Source organism: Atractosteus spatula, chromosome 3 (genome assembly GCF_055471065.1).
Source record: "Atractosteus spatula isolate fAtrSpa1 chromosome 3, fAtrSpa1.hap1, whole genome shotgun sequence".
In the NCBI taxonomy this organism is placed as follows: Eukaryota; Metazoa; Chordata; class Actinopteri; order Semionotiformes; family Lepisosteidae; genus Atractosteus; species Atractosteus spatula.
In genome coordinates this window covers 16,334,266-16,356,822 of record NC_142708.1, presented here as the reverse complement: position 1 = coordinate 16,356,822, position 22,557 = coordinate 16,334,266, and the positions used below count along the sequence as shown (strand labels likewise).

The 22,557-nt window shown below is 36.9% G+C and overlaps 2 protein-coding genes across 2 annotated transcripts in view; one reads left to right on the top strand and one right to left on the bottom strand.

Annotated features, from left to right (window-relative positions):
* Positions 1-13,356, top strand: part of pcsk5b (proprotein convertase subtilisin/kexin type 5b) — a 140,614-nt gene extending 127,258 nt beyond the window's left edge. Inside the window, exons 30-37 of the mRNA XM_088910344.1 lie at positions 2,215-2,435; positions 4,458-4,700; positions 7,176-7,394; positions 7,950-8,127; positions 9,273-9,490; positions 11,283-11,383; positions 11,814-11,997; positions 12,940-13,356. Of these exons, the coding sequence (XP_088766470.1) occupies positions 2,215-2,435; positions 4,458-4,700; positions 7,176-7,394; positions 7,950-8,127; positions 9,273-9,490; positions 11,283-11,383; positions 11,814-11,997; positions 12,940-13,355 (1,780 nt within the window). The 3' untranslated portion in view covers position 13,356. The remainder of the gene's footprint in view (positions 1-2,214; positions 2,436-4,457; positions 4,701-7,175; positions 7,395-7,949; positions 8,128-9,272; positions 9,491-11,282; positions 11,384-11,813; positions 11,998-12,939) is intronic.
* A 2,079-nt stretch (positions 13,357-15,435) lies between these two features.
* Positions 15,436-22,288, bottom strand: rfk (riboflavin kinase). The gene is made up of 4 exons (XM_088910890.1): positions 21,876-22,288; positions 19,569-19,720; positions 19,114-19,216; positions 15,436-17,896 (listed from the first exon to the last, which is right to left on the bottom strand). The coding sequence occupies exons 1-4, from the start codon at positions 21,955-21,957 to the stop codon at positions 17,766-17,768; spliced, it is 468 nt and encodes a 155-aa protein (XP_088767016.1). The 5' UTR covers positions 21,958-22,288; the 3' UTR covers positions 15,436-17,765.
* Between the last annotated feature and the right edge of the window lie 269 nt (positions 22,289-22,557).

Genomic DNA, 22,557 nt, shown 5'->3' with positions numbered 1-22,557 from the left:
ACAGTGAACATTGCATCTTTAGAGAGAGAAAATTACACCTTGAAACCTGGATGTAAGAAAAAATTCCAGCATGAACAAAGTCAAAGATTCCTAGGTCCAAAAGGGATGACAGCAAAACATCATGATTGAAAGTGTTAATGGCAGGCAAAACTGGGAAAATCCCAACAGAATGGACAATCAGTGACAGAGAAGTTTGTTTTCATAGACTGTGTATGGTTGTACCCACATTGTAAAGGGCTAAGGGGGGAATGTTTCTGAAGAAGGAAACAATAAAGGGCTCCTGAAGATCAGGATGATATGAGAATTTTAAAAAAAAGAAAGAAGGGACGACAGAGAAAACATTCATGGTAAACTAAGATGGGAAGAATCCAGTCAATACAGCAAGCTCATCTTGTTCTGATTCTCTGTGGTTTACAGTACAGTAAACACCTTGAATATGAAATCTCTTTGTCTGCTATGGTGAAAGGGACAATTTACAGCAACCAATCAACCCTAACCTAAAGTCTTTGGGAAGGAGGAGAATGCTAGAATACCAATGAAAATCCACACAACAGCTGAACTAACAGTTTTTTATACAGCATCAATTGCTTTCTCAGCGTCATGAAGAGACAAACATTTTGTACAATTCACTTCTTGGTCTGGTCAGTTTTTATACTTTCCGAGGCATAAGGAAGAGTTGGAGTCTAATAAACTACATAAACGCATTTACTGACAATTCCAAATAAATACCCCCACATTGGAGTTAAAAACCTCTCAGTGACGATTCTGCACTGAGAAATCAGTGAAGAGTTACAGGGCCTGTTGTGCAGCAGATGCAGAATGAGATCTACAGTAGCTGTGAAGATGTCCTGGATCCTTGGCCAGAGCTGTCCAGATTGTAGCCTGTGTACTATGGTGAGCTGAATGGTGGGGAAATGGAGAGGATACAAAGCAATCTGCTTGATACTCTGCCAGACATCTCCATTCCAAATGTTCAGATCAATAAGCACACCTTCAAGTCACAGGATTTGCTAAACACCAAGTGAAGGAGTTCATGACCTATGATTTTGGAGCATATCAGAGCTTTATCTTTCATCAGACTTAATCTGATCAGTTGCAAAACCTATGTGTAAAGAGTCTCCACTAGAAGATCAAAAACAGATCTGAGATTAGCTCTTTAGATCCAGATTCTGAATAGTAAGGCCAGCTGTTTTCAGTGTCAAAGTCTAAACTGTGATTTCTGCTGTTTTCAGTATCAAAGTCTGTACACTGTTATTTCTGTTGTTTTCAGTGTCAAAGTCTAAACTGTTCGCTCTTTTGACGTTAATTCTGTATCAGTCTCTTCAATGTACAGTTTGCTGCCACCAAGAAAGGGGAAATACTGTTGTCTAGGGTCAGCACAAGCTTGATTTGTCCAAAGGAAAGAACGTAGGAAGTCCAGTTCTAGATCTCTTATTTCCTTGATACAAATCATTGTTTCTCTGTTTTGTGTAATCTAATTTGACTGATGTTATACTGCCTGAATATAATAGAGAGGTATACATTCTGGCTTAGAGTTCAAGAGTCAGAAGCTGAGTTTATAAATAGAGGTGTGAAAGAATAGAAAGATGGAGGAGGAATGCAGGAGATGTGAAAGAATGGAGAAAGGAGTTTGCAGAAACAAAACTTGCACACAAATTGAAGAGTAAATATGAATTCTTGGTGATTCACAGTGGTCAGAAATAGGAAAGTGGGAGTAACACCAGGAAAAAGAAGATAGTATGCAGTCTGCAACCAGTTTTGTCAGTAGGAAGACAGCTGAAAACAAAAGGAGTCAAGAGGAAGGAGTACTGTGGAATGACTAGAGTCTGTTATATACAGTAACTATTAAAGTCACCTAAGAGGATGATGTTAGCAGAGGAGATAAGAGAACTGAGGGTGAGATCAAGGGCAACTTTGGTGTGGTAAAGAGTTCCCAAATGACACAGAGAATGTAACAGCTTTAAGCTCTGTGGTTCTGACACAGAGGGAAAAAATGGCAGAGGATAAGAAAAGTACCACATTGGAGAAAATGTGAATCAAATTCTTCCACCACATCCTGAGGTGGAGCCACATAGGCCGATGACAAAGCTACTGTAAATAAGCTTCCTTTTGTCTATTTTTTTCAATGTGTCATTATCCTCTTGCTTTCAAGCTGTTCACTGAATTTATCAGTTGTATTTTGTTATAGCTAATGAAATGTTTTTTTCCCCTTAGAGGATATTTTGAAGATTTCAACAATATCTGCTCAAAGTGTTCCCCAGAGTGTAAATCCTGTATGAATAATTCCACATACTGCCTGTCCTGTACTCAGCAATATGTACTATACAATCATGAGTGTGGCAAAACATGCCCTACTGGGTATTTCCCAAGTAATGGAATTTGCCAGCGTTGCCCAACAGATTGTAAGGAGTGCAGTTCTAATGGTACCTGTACAGGTGAGTGTGCAGTATCTGTTCCTAATAATATATTGTATTTAATGCAGCAAGACACCATTGAAATTTCACCATCAAGTACTCAAGCATGCCAGTGGGGGGCACTTTTAAACCACACTTGAGTCATCATTTAGTCATCACCACACTTCGGTTGGTATGAGTATGCAGAAACATGGTGATCTGTGATGGCAACATTGTTAGTATTAGCTTTTGGTGCAACAGAAAAAGAGATTGAGGGGCAAAGATATAATCAGTTCTAAGGCATGATTTATGGCCAGTCAAACAACTACATCCTCTGGCCAAAGGGTTAAATGAATGCCATATATCTAGCAAACACAGATCAGACACTCACTTCCCAATTTCTGTAGATGCCAAAGGCTCAGTATTCATCTCCTTCAACTTTAAACTGTCAAGTATATGATTCCTGGCAGCTCTCATACTGCACCTGCACATACAGTTGCATCCAACGTATTGAGTTCAAGCAATGATTTTGCCAGAGGTTATAAAAATCCTTTTAAAACTTTGTACATCTGTAAGACGAGATAAAATTATTTTTTATCTAAAAAAACAAAACATTTTTAAAAAATACTGCTCTTCCATTGTGTGAGTTAACAATCTCAGGGGTCTCCAACCCATGTCATCATGAGCCCAGATCAAGAAAGTGTTCAATCAAATCAATTTCTAAAGACTTGGAGCAATCTTATCGTTAGGCATAGTGCCCTTCTGCTCCTTAAGATTACTTCATTGATTGATCAATAAGTTACAGGAATAAGTTAATAATGTTACCAAGTATTAGACAAATGTGACCTATAAACCAAACTGAATAGCGGCTCGCCAGGACCCTGCACTAAATGCATAGAAGACAGTCAAGAACACATCTTATATACATCCAATATATATAAATTTAAAACAATGTCAGAAGGGTCACAGGTGCCACTTTGGATGGAAAAAATATAGAAAGTTTAGGTCATTTACATATTTGGTTGCCAGTGGTAAAGTATTGCAAAATTCTGAGCTGATACCACATCAAACAACAAAAGTCAGTTATGATAAGGGAACAGTGCAAAAAAATCTTCATTATGTAGTTCAAGTAGGTAGCTGTGTCAGCATGTGTAGGCTGCAAAGGAACAGTAAAGGTTTATTCCAAAAGAAACACAACGTTTCGGTTGTGGAGCCTTCTCTGGGTGAGACTCTTTTTTTCTGGCCTCTTTTCAGCATGGAATAAACTTGTGCTTTTTCTTAATCTTCATTATGATGTGTTTACTAACTAGATACCCTTATCCTGTGTATCAATGTACCCACAAATACATACACAATTATAACAAGAAAGCCACAGATAATATGAGTGAAGTTTGCACTGGGAGAACTTTAAACCCTGGAGGACATAATGGAGATTGGGGAATATTTCCCCATAGGATAATAATGAGTTTTTAATTATTTTGAATATAGTCTGGCAGCCTACACCAAGGAGCCTGGAACGAGTTGTAGTCTGCAGTGTTCATTCTCACACAACCATGCCATCTCTAAGGATATGACAATAAAACCTATTTTTTATTCAACGCTAAATAAGTTGTTCTCTCCCCACCTACTGTATCTGTCACATATTACATTTCTCCTGTACATTTAAACCTTTTAAAGAGATTTCACTAGGTAACCCCAACAGGGCATTAACTTGGCATTTTCTCAGGAGTCACTCACAAAGCTATTGTGTACAATTAAAAGCCTGGCATTAGCAATGCACAGGTGTGTGAAAATAAAAGACCGTCATGAAAGGAGAGCCACTGTGATGCAGAAAGATGGCCTCACTAAGATCGTCTTGTGTTGTCAAGGGAATGCCATTGTAAGCAACTGTGTCTCTATATTGTTAACTGCTGAACTAAAGATCCAAGCGATAATGCTGAAGATAGAAACCAAATGTTTTTGTTAAAGGTTAAATAGAAATGGGACATTCTAGAGAAAAAAAATGTCTACAGATTTTGTCAAAGAGTAACCTTGTTTAACTTGTTTGGAACTTTCTCTTGGCAGAGTGTGACAGTGCGTTTTTCTTGCATAAAGAAAGCTGTGTGGATGAGTGTCCCTTGGGTTATTATGCAGACACAATGAATAAAGATTGCCAGTCCTGTCACCAAGACTGTGCAGAATGTAATGGTCCTGATGAGGATGACTGTGACAAATGTGCCAACCTCCAAGCATTAAAGTACAATGGAGCCTGTGTCCAAAAGTGCCCTGAAGGCACATACTATGATCTGGACTCACAAGAGTGTAGAGGTATGTAAATAAAATGGTTAAGGGCTATAAGACTGCTAAGCAATGTACATGATCAGTATTTAGAAGAGGATATACAATCCAGATGAATCTTCTCCCTGATAACAACGGCACTAAATTGATTGCTGGTAGAAGCTAGCAGGAGATTTTCAAGACACTGTAATAGTACAGTACATAACAGACCCATCTATCAGCAGGGTTATGGTACAGTTAAAGGGAAACTCCCACAGAACCACAACTTTTAACTGTATGTGGCAGAATTTCCAAGTGTCAAAAGGACTTATTTGACATTATCTCCAAATAACAAGAACAAAATGGGAAAACAGCAACATCCCAAATTAAACATCCTTACCCAAAGATGACAATCATGGGCTTGCAAAGCCTTTTAGAACAGTTCATAAAGGGCTCCTGAAGATCAGGATGATATGAGAATTTTAAAAAAAAGAAAGAAGGGACGACAGAGAAAACATTCATGGTAAACTAAGATGGGAAGAATCCAGTCAATACAGCAAGCTCATCTTGTTCTGATTCTCTGTGGTTTACAGTACAGTAAACACCTTGAATATGAAATCTCTTTGTCTGCTATAGTGAAAGGGACAATTTACAGCAACCAATCAACCCTAACCTAAAGTCTTTGGGAAGGAGGAGAATGCTAGAATACCAATGAAAATCCACACAACAGCTGAACTAACAGTTTTTTATACAGCATCAATTGCTTTCTCAGCGTCATGAAGAGACAAACATTTTGTACAATTCACTTCTTGGTCTGGTCAGTTTTTATACTTTCCGAGGCATAAGGAAGAGTTGGAGTCTAATAAACTACATAAACGCATTTACTGACAATTCCAAATAAATACCCCCACATTGGAGTTAAAAACCTTTGACAAAAGTCAAAGTTTGACTATCCTATTCAGCACAGTAATTTTCATTGAAACTTCTGCAAACTGCAACATAATATAGTGGTCTCTCTATCAAAGTGCAGGGGTGTAATTCAGGGTACTTTATAGCTACAACTTAATTTTATTAACCTTAAAAAGATTTGATATTTACTGTGCTTGAACTTTTATCTGAAGCATACATTTGCACCTATTTATATACTGTAGCTGGGTATTTTGCTGGAACAATTGAAGTGAAATACTTTGCTCAGGGGTACAACAGCAGTGTCTCACCTGTAATTTGTACCCAAAGTTCAGAACCCTTACTGCTGCTCCACACTGCTTTGTTGATGTTGTAAAAAACATCTTACAGTCTTCCGTGCTCAATTGACTGTGTGATAACATTTCCTTTCCTTATTGTAATCTTGACTCTTCATTTGTTGATTAGTTAACAATGAATAATTGGGCAGATGTAGGCCTGGAATAAATATACTGAAATATACTTCTAAAATAATATATTTTAAAAATAAATACTTTAGCACAAGAGACATGCAAAATTCAATAGTGAATTTAATCAACTATTTTAAATATAGTGAAGAAAGATATAAGATGAAAAAAAGGGCTAACTGATTTCTTTCTGCACAAAGACTTCTTTTGGTACAAGACATTCCATGCTTAAGCACTTTTGAGTTATGGCAGGGATGGGAGTTAACTAATAAGAGATTCCAAGTGCTAGCGAGAGACTCCCTAACCATGGGAAGAAGAGACCAGCCATTCAATGTGTTCAAGGTCTGGAGAACACAGGTGACCTCCCACCATTACCATAGTAACAGTTTGTCAGAAACGGCTGAAGTTTGCTATATAAACTGAAGTTTCGTACCTAGAATTCTGAACAATACTTTGATCTTATTGTTCCTTACATGCAATAAACTCAGTTGTTTATTTGTCTGTTACAACAATAGATATCAAAACAAAAAAAATTAAATTATGGACAAAATATTGTCAAATTCATTCATACTGATGTGAAGTGATTGTGGACATTTTACATGCGTAAATTACATAATATTCTGTTTCACAACCATGAAACAGGCTGTGTGAGGGAGGCCCTACCAAATAATAATTGTGTTTTCATTTTGACATTTGTTTCACATTTCAGTCATATCACTTCACATCAGTATGAATTAATTTGACAACTGGCAATCACACATTTCAACACTACTTGGTGGTGGTTAACATAATTTCTGTGAGGTGGTGAAGCCTAAACCGAATGGAAAACTACCATCTCTAAATAACTTATTTCAAATTAGCTGCTGGCATTGGAGCTGAAGTTTGCATTTATTTAATCTAAGCCTTAAGGTTTATAACATAAGAAGAGTTACAAATGAAAGGAGGCCATTCAGCCTATCTGGCCTGTTTGGTAGTACTACAGTATTTAATTGATCCAGGATATTATCCAGCCGTTTCTTGAAGGAAGTCCAAGTATCAGCCACATGGCTGGGTACCTTTTCCCATCCTACTACAAATTACACTTTTCCACAAATTAAAATGTTAGATCAAACCAAGTCCTATGCATCTACATTACATCATTTTTATTTTTATTTAGACTGTTACTGGACGTGTGGCACCTGCTCAGATCCTCACTCAACATCGTGCACAACATGCAGGGAAGGCATGCAGAAAAGTAGGCACGGCCATTGTGTTCCTATGTGTTCCTACAAGGACCAAGAGGGACGATGTGGACCCTGTCACACAAGCTGTCACCTCTGCGCTGGACCTTCGGAGTACGAGTGCCTGAGCTGCAACAAAAACTATTACTTGCTAAGTGAGTACTGACCCCCCCCTTCACTTCACAGCTGCTACAGCTTTAGTTCGAAAGCAAAAACACAACATCTGTCCTTATTTTTGAACTACCTGGAAAGTTTGATTTCATGTTTCAGTTAACTGAGAAACTAAATCTACTACTACTAATGATATACAGTAGTTTTTATGTACTGAAGTTTAATTGAAAAATTAAGCAACCTTTTAATAGAAACGTGTCAATAAAAGACTGAAGAAAAGAATGCAATAAGAGATTTAATATTTCATTTCTGAAAAATATACTTGAAAGTTATCAGAGTTCTCGGTTGTGAGTTGTGCTGTCTTTGACAATACCACATAAAATCTGATGAACTATCCAGCACCCAAATGCCTTTGAATGGGAAATGTTCCCTTTTGTAAGGGCATTCCTACATAACCTATTAATTTCACCTTATAAATTGTGTTTTTTATATACGTGTTTTTTATTCTTTTCATTAGCAACATTCATGTAAGGTATTCTTAAAGCAAGGTTGTGTCTAAAAATATCTGCCTCTGTGTTAAACTTGTACTGTATCTACAGATCACACCTGTGTGGATCAGTGCCCACTTGGATACTATAGTGACAAGGAACGCAATCTCTGTGACCACTGCCACATGACGTGTCAGTCTTGCAGTGGTAAACACAGCATCCAGTGCCTCACCTGCAAACCTGGCTTCTACAGACAAGGAGAAGAATGTGTTATTAGCTGCAGAATAGGGTATGTCACCTAAGAATACACAAATTGCAATAATTTATTTTGATTCACCCATATAAATGTTCTAATGTTTTGGATTCCACCATGTCTACTTCTTCTCTTTTGGTCTTCTGTCATTGGTGAACTTTTGTCTGAAAGGATTTTTTTCTCAATGTATTCTGGGATACATTGGGATTCAGTCCCTGAGAGGAGTTTCTATCTAGATCTGCCTAATCATCTGTATTCCTTGTCTAGTGGTTAACTGAAGTTAAAGACAGGTACTTAAGTTTATCTGTACACGACAGTGTGAGCAAAAAAGGTAGGAAACTGTTATTAATAGGTTGGTTAAACATATATTATTCATTTGTAAATATGGTCAGGACAGAGAGCATGACGGTCAATGGATGAAAAACATTCCTCAATGTCACAGCTTAATCAGAATAACATTACTAATTCACTCTAAAAGGGCTTCAAATATCCCTGGGAATGTGCAATGTGGCTAATTTGTTAAAGTAAAAACACAACTTTTAGTAATAATAAACAAAAAAAAGGTCTTCACTTGTTGGTTTATGGGCTTATATTTGAAAAAAGAAGATATGTTAGTTTTTTAAGCAGTCAGTGCTCATACCCGGCCTAAATTACACTTAGTTTTGCAACTAGTGGTCACTATATTTCCACGGACAAGTGAACATTTTTAATCCTTTTGAGCTGAGTTCTCTTAGATGCCCAAGATAACTTTTTAGGCAATTTCTACACCTCTTCACAACTTCAGTCTGACACTAGCATGCAATAAACCTTGATCTTGTAATCTCCTAATCTTTTTATTTTAACTTGATTTGGGGGACTTTGAATTACAAAAATTTAATTGAAAAAAATGAATTACAATTTACACTGCATTATTCATTACCTTCCGGGTCTAGAACCAAAAGTATTTTGCCCCAGTCTGAAAAACTGCTTGGAAATTAATTTTGAAAATGTAATACACCAGAACGTATGTCAATGGTTCAAAAATGTGTCCTACAGTTACTCAGAAATAGCGAGATTATACAAACCCTGTTGAATCAATTACTATTTCATCATGTGTTAGTCTTACTGAAAGACTAGGACACAAAACCTTAAATGAAGTGCTTTATACTGAAATACCCTGTAACAAATTTACTTTTTTCCAGTTATTATGCCAATGTATCCACTGGAGTTTGTGAAAAATGTGATCCAAGCTGTGAGCACTGTGTGGGAAGAGGGAACACACAATGTCTGAGCTGCCACAATGAGTACTTCTTCCTGAGAGCTCAGGGCAGATGTTATAAATCATGTCCAGAGAATTACTATAAAAACACAGAAGACAAGACATGCAGGAGGTGTCATGCAACCTGTAAGACCTGCAAAGGTATGGAGAGGTTTGAAGCATATTTTTGTTTTCATGCTGGGCTTTTAGCTGCCTCTTTTTACACACACGCACACACGCACGCACGCACGCACGCACGCACGCACACACAAAACGAGCCCATTTGTGACACATACTTCAAATTAGAACATTTCAATTGATAAATATCACATTCAGTGACCCTCTGTCTAGATGTTGAGGGCAGTTTATGAAAATGTGGTAAATTATTATCTATTTAATCTTGCTGCATGATAGGTGTTCACAACGTTTTTCAACTTGGGTTCATAGAAACAAATTCCTTTTTTTGATTTTTTGTTTAGCAATATAATCACTCTGTATCTTAATGCAACAGAACTTTTCAAACTAGGAAATCCTTGTTCATAGAACTGTTCAGATTGTTTCTCATCAATGGAAGACTTCAAGGAGGATTTTTCTTATACTGTATATTAGAAAAATAAATTATTGAACAAATTATTATCACATGCTGCTAGTCAGATTTGTAGGGAGAGGGGTTCAGGTTTTTTTTAACTTACCCACAAGTATTCAAAATTCTCAAGGGCACTGATAAAGTCAAATTGAGCCCACTTATTCAGAAAAAACAGTGAAACACAAACGAAAGAACTCAAGTGGGAACTATGTAGAAGCAGCTCTTTACTCTATGGGTAGCATGAGTGTGGAAGAAGCTGCCTAGCCATGACGTTAAACAGTATTCCAGCTTCACTCACCTCTACAGAGCTCTTTCTACTCCATCCTCTACTGTACAAGAAGCACGCTGAAAAATGTACTTGTTTAACTCTGGTGCAATGTACATTTATTGGGAAAAAAACTCCTTTAATCCCTAACTAAACATTAGACCATTCATCTATGATGTTTACGTGCACCCTCACATAATACTTGACCATTTTCATTCATTCGCTAATCGTACCTTCTAATTCAGGATCGTGGGGGAGCCAGAGCCTAATCTTAGCAAGCAACGAGCACAAGGCAGGATACACCCTGGACAGGACACCACAGGGCAGACAAACATATACACAAACACACTCCTGTGTGACCTATAGGATACTATCCATTCATCTTCTAACTGCTATATCCAATACAGGGTCACAGGAGAGCCAGAGTCTATCCTTGCAAGCAGTGGACTTCAAGGCAGGACACACCCTGGATGGGACACTAGTTCTTCACAGGGCACACACAAACACAGACAAATACACATTCACACCAGGAGTAATTTTCCCAGAAGCCAATTAATCTACCAGTATGTCTTAAGAGTGTGGAAGGTCACTGGAGCAAACCCTTGCAATACCAGGAGAACATACAAACTCCTTGCATATACAGTAGCACCCCAGGGCCCCAGAGCAGCAAGGCAGTATTGCTAACCACTGCTTTCCAATACTCCATTCTATCTAAAGGCAAAGTCCAGCGTCCAAATTGCAGTCAAAGTGTTAATCCCTGGATCTGCTTTCATTCTCCCCACAACAGATTCTGACCACTTCAAGCTTCTGCGTCCGTTTTTTTTTTAAATCTTCACATTGCCATTTAATTCCTCTAATTCATCAGGTGACAGAGAGTAAGCCATTCCCAACAGCTTTTTTGGGGGAATGTAGTTCACACAAGATCTGCCATCTTCTCACACATTCACATTAAATGGAATGAACTCACACAGTAAGAAAATGGGGCTGTTTAAACAACCTGTTATTTTAAGAAAAATATCTGAGCATGTTACAGTTTAATAATAGTAAAATATAGCCTTTTTGAGGCTATAAACAGTGATATGATTGACCTATTGTTTTTGCAGACAAAGGAGCACTGTCCTGTGAATCTTGTTATTTCGGCTATAGATTCTCTGCAGGAATGTGTAGTTCAGAATGTTTCCCTGGAGAATACGCTGTCTCTGAGGTATGAATTACCAATAGTCATTTAATTATTTGACAAAATTGTATTACAATGCCTCTGAAATATAGAATTTGATGCAAGGTGAGATTATCGCTTTGTCTCTGACTGTGGTCCTCACAGTAATACTATGTAGATGTTTTGTATGTCTTCTTTTCCAAACCTAAGTTGATTTTTTCACTGCTTAAGCATAATTTGCTCAGAAGGTATTCCCCCAGAGCTCCCTTGTTTAGACACTTTCTCACCTGTGGCCCATTCTCACCTACTCTGTCCTTCGTTCTCCTGTGTTTCATAATCTTACTCTTTCCCCCTCACATCTGAAGAAGGCTCAGCAGCCAAAACCCTGTCATTCTTTATGCTAATTTTCAATGTGGAATTAACATACACTTTTTTTTCCCCAATGACTCTAATTTTTCTACTTCACTGTTCCCTTTAGAGACCAAATCTGAAGTGTGAGCAATGCCACAGTTCCTGCACTGAGTGTAAAGGACCTGGTCCTTCAAACTGTACACTGTGCCATGCCACTGACCTCCTGTCCCCTGATGGTCAGTGTCTCGAGTGCTGTGATTCTACTCTCTACCCCCAGCCTATGCAATGTTGTAACTGCACAGAAACAACAGGTAAATTACCTTCTGCGCGGATGGTGTTTTAGTCATCCCCTCTTGTCAGGAACAGGTCACGTACAGTGGAGAATTATGAATCATGGTGTGTTAGTTTTCCCCAATATCATTAGCACCTTTATTAATACAGAGCACTGCTATATTGCCCTGTGGCCTGCCTCACCCATTTGTTTCATGTAAAACCTACCTCTCTGTACCCAGAAATCCCCAAATTCCCACTTCACAATACAGACATCTACACTAAGACAAATATGCTGTTACCTTGTTGATCTGCATTTCAAGACTCTGCAATTATGTGACATAACAAGATATCAATAAAGATTGAACCCGAACCCATCGAGAAAATATAATTTTAGCTAAGCACCATGTTTGCAAAGAAAGGCGTCAAAAACTCATTGTAGCTGCAGCAACTAATATTCAAAGCTTCAGATTAGATTCACATTTTCAGATTAGAGAGTGTATTTAAATGAAAACATGCCTCAAAGCTTCTGTTTCAGAATTACAAATACTTTTTCTAAAATGTGAAACAGGTCAATAATTTTATAAATACTGGACATTGTACATATGTAGTAACTATAGTACTGTATATGATTTCAATTGACATGTTCAAATATGAGAAATGCCCAGATAAGCAGCTGTGTATTACTGAGAGGTATTAAGGTATGAAACTCTCATTGGAAAGGATATAACAAGTGGTTAACATTTATCTAATACACCAAATACCATTTTATAAATTGGGTATTACTATAACAAAACATCAGAGTTCTTCTGTATTTACAAAGTGTCTTCTCTGGTTTTGTGCATTTGTGATCTCATTAATGTGGTTATTTTACAAAGCCCAAGTTCAACATGTACTAAGGACACTTTTGATACTGATGTTCAGTTGTTTCAAAGACATAACTGCAGTTGTCTTCCTGCACTAATACGTATTTATATTTACAGAGGAGTGCCTTGTGAAAGATAACTATGTGATCCTGCATACGGATTATGCAGGCAAACCAGGTCTGTTCATCACAACGTTCATCCTGCTTATCCTGGGAATCGGTGGCGCTATCTTCCTGTTTCTGAGATCTCGTTCCAAGGACCCCCCCAAAGAGAAATCCGGCTACGAGAAACTGGGCAACAGCACTAAATCCGCGTCCTCTTTCGAGTCGAGCAGCGCCAGCCGGCACCTCGACGATCACGTGGTGGAGTTCCGTGACCGCACGGAGAAGGAAGAGGAAGATGATGACGAAGATGAAGATATTGTATACATGGGTCAGGATGGGACAGTCTATCGCAAATTCAAATATGGACTGCTGGAAGACGACGACGATGAGGAGCTTGAGTATGACGACGAGAGCTATTCATTTCGATAGTGTAAATTAACCTAAGTGGTTCAGCGAATCTGATGTGACAGTGGGAAGGTTCCCTCCTCCATAAACTCTTCAGAATTTAAATTCTATTTTAAAACAGTCTGTATTGCTTCTAATACCAATTTTGCTATACCCACAAATAGTATTAGTGAGGCTATTGTATACATTTGTAATATACCAAGCAAGACAAAACTGCACTTAATGTAAGATGACCATAACATAAAAAAAAATATTTTTAAAATCAGTCAATATCAACTTGAATGTCTTGACATAAAGACCTTGTTGTGGATTGCATCATCATTAGATCATAACTGCTCGATTATGGCCAGTATTATCAAGATGGCATGGATGGATAGATCTCACTTTTTTAGAACTCTTGATGTTGACGTCTTCAGAAAGTTTGACAGCAGTGCCATTACTCTCACCAGTGTAGCTTTTCCATTGGAGCACAGGCACATTTGCTTGTAAGGCTTGCAGAAGAAACGTTTTTGACTGGAAATAAAAAGTTACAAAACAAATCTAAAGTGCTGGAGAACTAACAGGCAGGGCAAAGCAACACAAGGTGAAGGCAAGGGAGAAGAGCTGTAAATCCTCAGAAAATATTAGGAAAGCACACAATTGATGGCTCATCACTATGAGACATTTGATGGTATGCAAATATTAACTTGAAGGTTCACAAATTGTATGGCCCTGTTCAAAGACAGGGCAATAAGGAGGGTATTTACTTCATTTATACAAATTACTGAGGGTAATCCTTAGGCTGTGAAATTCAACATGCCGCAGAGAACAAATTAAATGCAGTTCTATTGGTGTAAAATGTAATATGCTGTAAAATAAAACTAGTTTGAAGAAGTCTTTTTCTACATTTCACAGTAGATGATCAAATCTCATTCTGCATCTTAAAATGAATGAAACGTTTTAAAAATAGTTTTCTTGCATTTTACAGATTTATGTTGTTGGTTGTTTCAGTATTCTGTATTGCACTGGCTGATTTCTAATGAATATAATTATTTTTTCCTAGTGGTCTCTTTTTGATATAACCATATGTTTATGAATAAAGACAGTTAAAAATAAAAAGCTCCATATTTGTAAATTAACCTGTCCTACTGCATTGCTGGCAGGAAGTATACTTATTCTTTCTTCCTAGTCGATTGTTCTTGATGTGACCATGTTTGTAAAGAGATACGTGTGCTTAATGGAAATAAACCTGTTGCACTTCATTCCTGACATTTGTTTTTGCCTCCTTGTGTGGATTCATGCTGAGTCATGGTGACAGCTGTACAATTAGGACGATTTTGGATACGACACTCAAGGTATGTGCACTATCTTCATTTATATTTACAGTTAACCATTGATTTACACAACAGGAATATATAGCAATAAAAGTTTAGAAAGTCTAAAAAAATGAGTATCATTGAACAAACATCAAACATACTTACAAGACACTATAAATTAACACTCCAAAGATAATGCTTACTGACAATTTTAATCCAACCTCCAAAATAAGGAACATTTTGTCTTGCAATACAATGTCTACGGAAAATGAGGTTTCATCACAAATATCCCACAAGCTAGTACAAATGCATTTGATATCCTTCATAAATAATTCAGATTCACAAAAGGACAAGCACTGATGAAAAGGTTTTTGACCAAAGTTTGGGAGAAATGATGATCTCCATTATTACTGCTACTCTAACTTTGAATTTAAGAACATTAATTTTTCTTATGCCTGACTCCTCAATACATTTTCTAATTGTGTGATGTTATTAGTTATTAGTTCACATCATAGAAAAACAACAACAGAATCAAATTTCTTGACCCATTTTCTAGGCTTGGTGATTTTCTCAACCATCTACACTAATGATTGTTTTTACATTATATAGTAAAAGGGTATTCCCAAATTTTGGGGGGGGGGTTTGGAAAAAGACCAATTTCTTTTCAAAATGCAATTTGAAATTTCTAGTCTTCCAGTCTTTGGTTTTCAATAGCTAACAATTGAAAGATGGTATTCTGTGCAATTCTGAGTTTGAAAATTAAAAAAAAATACGTTTGTAAATTATTGAAGTCAAGAGAAAACAGGGAATTGCATTTTTAACATTTATAATCTTTAATAATTGACAATGTTTTCCAGCATATTACCGCAACAATTCAGGCAAATAAAAAAAAAACAGCACTGGAGTAAAAATGATCAGTAAAACTAATGAACTTCAATTTTAAGGAGACTGGTCCCTGAAAAAGACTGATGGATCAATTACAAGTAATATGTACTTCTGCTTAGTTCAAATGTGCAGAGCATGCTAGATTTCCATTTCACTCAATTGGTCTGTAACATTATAACTTGCATTCCACATATCCATCAAATCCTTATGTTGTGAAGAAGATTACATATCAGAATGCTTTATTTCCCCCACCAACAGAAACACAAATTACTATTTTTATAGAGAAATTATACACAGGAAATTGTGAAAACTAGCTCCTAATCAAAATGATGGGGGGTATTCCTTTTAAAAACATCTTTAAAACAAATAGACATGGAAACCTATATAATCTGTCAGACTCAATGTGCCTTTTATTGGAACATTTCTCTAGTTTCAATTGTGAAAAAAACACTGATTAGTAGAAACAAAATAAAATTAGGGAAAGGCAGCTATCATAAAACACTATTACCATGACATTTTTGTTAAACAAGGTGGTTGCATTTTTCAGTTAAATACAATTCTACTAACGAGTCTGTCTATACTTGTACAGTCCTTACAAGTGAAGAGACAACTGTTCTTAGCAGATGAGTAAACATTTTCAATTCAAGAGAACAAAATATTAACAAATATATTACTAAAACCCAAGTTGTGCTGGTTAAAAGGATCTTGCAAAACAATGTCACAATATACAAATAGTCCCTTACTTTTACTGAATAAATTCTATATGCAGTATTCTTTCAGTGTCATAACAAGAGATGTGCTTTGTTACAAAGCAAACTTTAAAATGACCTTTACTTTGTATTCATATTTGACTACTTAACTACTGAATCACTTTTCTGGAAAAACACTCATGTAGAACGTAACACAGCATACAGGTTAATAGGATGAACATTACAGGATACAATACAATACACAGGTTCTAATGTGATTCACAAAAAATGAGCAATTGTGTTTGCATTATAATAGTTTTTTCAAGTGCTACCAATTCTTCATTTTCAAACAGAATAAAACCCAATGATTGAACCATTGGCTTCATTTTCATATAACAGACCAAACATTTAACTATACTTCTAGAATCACCATTTAAAATTTAAAAGATAATATTAAAAATTTGAAAAACAAAACTTTAAAATACAGGACAGCCAAATGTCTCAGTAATAAGGAAATTAAGGAATAAGGAACTAAAAAAAGAAGGAGAGGCTCACTGCAGATGCTCAGTGATTTTCATCATTTGAGTCACAGGAGCTTCGTAATAGAGTACAAGGTAATTAATAGTATAATTTTCAAGATAATGCCACAATCCTGAATATGGTAAATGTTTTTTTTGTGTTTTACATGATACAGTAAGAGGACATTAAATCTGAACTTGTTCACAATACGGTCAAAATACAGTATGAGTATGGTTACAAACAGGTTTATAATTAATTTAAAAACGTTTAGTGCAGAAAATAAAAATTTACATCTACACATGCATACACAGCCAAACATACAACTGCATTATAAATATAAACAGAGATACCATATTCTGTCATGTTAAAGCCTTGTGACTCCGCCATAGCAATGATGTAAAAGTAGTGGAAGGTGCACTGGCATTACAGTTGTAATGTCTTTAACTATACATAAAATACAATTACCACTGCACATTATTAAAATTTTAAGATAGGCCTGAATATATTATACATACACAGAACTGTGCATAAGTGTTAGACAATCAGAGGTTACAATTTAGACAGACAAGGAGCTGAAACCAATATCATTTGAGTTTAATGCATCTTAATATATATATATAATAAGCATAATTTACTTAGTGCCTCTGCTAGCATTTTCTACTATTATAGCAACTTTATTATAGAAATTAATTTTAGTGAGAAGAATTTAAGCTTGTCATCATGCTAATCTTTAATTCACATTGATCAGGATCCTCACAAATATGATCAAAATAAGTCAATCAGTGTTATAATTCATCAAAACTTTAGATGCCACGAAGTGGCTGAAAGTTCCACAAGACATGACAGTTTAATGGAGTCCCTGTGTTGGTCTGCAAAGAAATAAACCCTTTTAAAATGTGTTCGACTTCTGAATGCATATTAAGTTACTTTCTTTGCTTTTTTACATGATCACACTTATTAGACCACAATATAACAGACAATATAAAAATCAATGCAACTGTACTGGTGAACAGGAAGAATAACATGCACTGAAAGGATCGCTGCAGTCAATGGCCATTCATTATTTGGTTTGCTGATGTCCTGAAGAAGTTGTCTTCTCTTAACTTTCTGCAATCAGGTAAATCTAGCCTCCTCTGTGCCTCTTCAATGTCACTGTGAATTGCTGCTATGAGAGCATCTGACAACAGGAAGAAAAGAATGCTTTTTAGAAAGTATACAAACACTTTAAAGCTCTCAAATAAGTCAGCAGATACAGTACTGCTTTACAACAGCACATATCATTTACAATGTAGCAAACTACATACAGTACTGAATCGGGAGTATTAATACCATATACCAGTGATGGCATATAAACATGGTCAGCTTTCACAAACAATATCAGTTGCTACACACTTAGGAACGGAAGAAGACAGTGGTTCAAAAAATAGGTCTGCAGCTGGTCAGCATGAGAGTAGTGTGAATTTCTGTTTTTTATATCCCCTGTATTCTCCATTTCTTAAACTGCCTTGCTTTTGTTATTGCTGTAGCAATGTGGAAGTTAGGAGAATTTCCCAAGCTGGGACTGTCCAGAGCTACCCATTTCAAAAACCTCCCAGTACCGAGCTATAGAATTATAATGCAATCTGCTATACTGTGGAATTGACTACAACATGGTAGGACTGTGGCTTCCTGATCCCACAATGCAATTTGACTCGGATGTTCAAGATAAATTGTACAAGGCATGACTGCAATATCTTTATCAATTGTAATTAAACTATCAGGTGCACAGGAGTCAGAAAAGGTGAAACTTGCACAGTATTTTCAATATAAAGAGGCTACAGCCCAAATACTGAGGCACTTTCATTGTTGACAGGTCCACCCACTTATAGACCCGATCTTCAGGTACTACCATTCATATCTGGAACATTAAAATCTGTTGTTTTCCTTAACATGTCTTTTCTAAGTTAATCTCAGCCTACATAATGATACCTCTTCAAAATCATGAAAGTGCTGACAATGAAATCAAACTTAGGAAGTATGATAGGATGACTTCATATTCCTCCATACAATTCAGGATAAAACATTTATGCATGATGAAGTCAACACTAACAGTAATCCTCTGAGCAGGCACCACCAGTCCTGGTTCCAGAAAACCTTAATGCAGTTAGCCTTATGGGTTATCCTGAATCACCAGTAAATACTTGTGAGCTTCTGATCAGTTAAGCAAGACTTTTTATCAATAAAAGGAAATGAGGTCTCGAAGACATCTGTATGTTTTCTAGGTCTCTTTAAAGCACCACCATCCAAGAGCTGGGAGAAGGCGTTACATGGTCCATACCAATAGGTCATGAAAGAAATTAAAACCCCTGATTTAAAGACGATATGTACTTTACATAATAAGTTCATTTTTCTTACCTAAAGAATCAAAACTTTTTTCCGGACGAATGTAGCCAACAATGACTATGCTGAGCATTTCTCCATAAAAATCTTCTTTGTAGGTGTGGATAATATGCGCTTCCTGCATGAAAATAAACTTTTGTTAGATACTAGCAAGCTCATGCATCTCTAAAACAGCCAAACATTTAACCTGTTTGATTAATGTAATTAATGTTAACTGAAGGACTCCGGCTCGAGCTGTAGTGTTAGTCATAAACCTGATGTCAATTATGTAGTCACCTCACATCTCTAACGCACAGCAAAAAGTACTGCAAGATCCGTTTTTCCCTCTTAACTGTAAATTTACTGTACATACTTTGTGAAACTGACACTTCAGCTATTCCAAAGCTGAAACTAACGTACAGTAGCTTCATTAAATAAATGTTCAAACTTAGCTACAAACAAAAATGTAAAGCTTAAAGGTTTCAGATTACCATTGATTTCTTAGTGTTCTTGTAGTAGGGGTTCCAGCCGATGCTCATGACCATTTTGTGCACATCTCCATTCCCGACACAGGCCCAGCCATAATAAATGCCAGTACAGATATCAGCTGGCAAGTTATCAACTACACTGTCGGGAAAATTAGCTGGAGGAAAGAGCAAGGACATTTGGCTCAACATATTCTTCTTTTTCCCACTGCAGTAGATATTCATGAAACAAAATACTCAAATTTCTATAAGTACACATTTGTATAAAACAATACAAACAAAAAGGTGTTTTTAGATTTGAAAGATTTTTTATTTGAACAAGAAACAATATTTTGATCAGCTTTAGCTAGACACCACAGCACAATAAAGACACAGCCTAGATGAACTCCTCAGTTGATTTTAAAGGGATTTGTCAAGAACAAAAATCAATCATTTGAAAAAAAACTGTTAACATCTTTTTCAAAATTAGACAAAGTATGCACATCCTATAAGCAGTTAGATTATAAAGTCGAAAAGAAATGCAACGTTTCGGCTGTGGAGTCTTCTTCAGGTGTGACACCTGAAGAAGCTACATTTTGGGGTCACACCCAAAGAAGGCTCCACAGCTAAAACGTGTTTCTTTTCTTCCCTTTTCAGCATGGAATAAACCTTTACTTGATCCTTTGCAGCCTACACATGCTGATGCAGCCACCTACTTGAACTAGATTATAAATAGTCATTTATGGTATACATGTATGCACACAAAAATACATTTTTTTCTCAAAATGCAACTCCTAAGAGTTTAACTTTTGCAAAATGCTTCCAGTTTGCCCATAGACCTTTCCCATTGACAGTGCAAACTGAAATAGCAATTACAGTATGTTTAAATACAGTATGACATATACTGTATATGAAGGATAATCACAGACCACAAGACAAGTGGCATCATATTTCCAGCTGGAATCTCTGATTGGGTGATAAACTTTATACTGGCTTTTAGTGCATACTGTGAAATGAGAATAAAGCGAACCACAGCATATGTGCACATTTCCAAGCAACTGAAACATATTACACAATCACATTCTGAGAAACTCACTTTTGTGAGACAATTTCTTAAACATTGATTTTATAGCTATGATTGATGTTGTAGGTATAATGTGCACAACACATCCTATATAGGTCTAAATGATCACTATTTTTATAATTGAAAGGAGCTCCAGGATCAGTTTTCAGGTCTTACAAGTCTTGACTTTCCAGGTGACATTACATTTAAGATGTTCTTTCTTAGAAATAAAATAAGAGCTGAAAAAAATGGGTAACAATGTACAGTATGACCCCCTATTAATCACTAAGCATTGCGTTGCAGACCTTAACAACACCGCCAACAACATGTCCATTCATCCGTTTTCTAACATGGATCATACAGGATCGCGGAGGAGCCGGAGCCTATTCCAGCAAGCAATGTGCGCAAGGCAGGATACACTCTGGACTGGACGGCAATCCATCGCAGGGGCACACAGACACACAAACACACACACACTCGCACCAGGGCCAATTCTCCAAGAAGCCAATTCACCTACCAGTATGTCTTTGGACTGTGGAAGGAAACAGAACACAAGGAAACCCATGCCAACACCGGGGGAAAAAATACCGTATAATCTCCAGGCAAAATATGTCATTAAGAGTGTCAATTTTACACCATTTTGCGAATTGTCAAACAAAAATACGCACAACGTCCTTTGATTTTGATTATTAAAGGCTACAACTTAAAAAAAATCAATGAGAGGCGGAAAACGCCCCGTACACCGGTAACGTAGCAAATGTTATTTAAAAGAAACCTCCTATATTTTACAACCGTTTTAAAATACCCGGTTGATCGAAGCGAATATTCTAAATCTTGTTAGTCTACCGGTAGAAATTAATGCGATATCGACCTGATAAATAAAAATCGGGAGTTTAGTAAACGGGTGACATGTTTCCAAGAACCAACGCGTTGCGCAACCTTACTTAAGTCAGCCTGACTTTGAAAAGGTGTTTCAATTTTAGGCCGGTGGCTAAATAACCGAAGACTACTATAAAATATGGTCAACGAGAAAACAAGTACATACAAAGGTGACAAAATTCGAGCATAATTTAATCGCTCATACTGGATACTTGCATCAGATCAAGACTGGTTAATATGTCAGCGAATTTTTTAGTCATGGGAAGCCTTGGGTTCAGAGACTCTCCATGAGCCGAACGAAAAATGACACATTTCCATTCACTCCAAAATGCTCCGCGCTGTCACCTACACAGAATGAGCAGAAATAGCTCAAAATCTACATTAAACTTTACCTGTCGGGATCCCAAGTTCCTTGCTCCCTCTGCCAAACCCTCGAATCACCTCACCTCTGCAGAAATACGGAAGGTTCTTCATTCCTTGTACTTCAGATCAGAGATCGCAAGTTTTGATTTGAAATAGGAACTGCGAATTTAGGAATTTGGCTCAAGGAGAGTTTGTCCCTTTAACCGGTAAAAGACCAAATATCTATCAGACAACCGAACCTGTTCTAGAACATTCTCTTCCCTTTCACCGTTCAGTTTTGGTAATAAAATATTACGTTCTCCTATTTATCTTTCTTTTTCGTTACAATGCTTCCCGTGTACTTTTAACCTGCTATATCACGTCCTCAGCTCTGACAAGCAACCACCGGTGATCATACAACCGAATCTTCTCGTTATCCACATGACCGTGAGCTTCCCGTTACGTCATTCATGAAGTTCCTCCCACCCAACATGTGGACTTTCCGCCTTTCGCCTCCCAGTACAAGTGTGTGAAATTTACTACAGCGCCGCCTTGTGGCGATCTCGCAATGTTCCTCCAAGTTATTGTATTAACGTGGTTTTTCATGTTGAAGTAGACACTTGGCCACTCCTAAGTAATAAACACCTCACAGGAACTCGTGACAAATACGTACTTTGGTTTAGCAAAAATACATTGAACAGGGGAAAATTATCAGTGTAATTTTATCTGATA

What these genes read in the sequence shown, in the direction of transcription:
- rfk (XM_088910890.1), bottom strand. Translation starts at nt 21,957, where the DNA reads ATGAAGAACCTTCCGTATTTCTGCAGAGGTGAGGTGATTCGAGGGTTT. An exon ending in GGAACTTGGGATCCCGACAG is followed by an intron (nt 19,721 to 21,875) that starts GTAAAGTTTAAT and finishes TCTTTCCTCCAG; the next exon opens with CTAATTTTCCCGACAGTGTA. An exon ending in AGAACACTAAGAAATCAATG is followed by an intron (nt 19,217 to 19,568) that starts GTAATCTGAAAC and finishes ATTTTCATGCAG; the next exon opens with GAAGCGCATATTATCCACAC.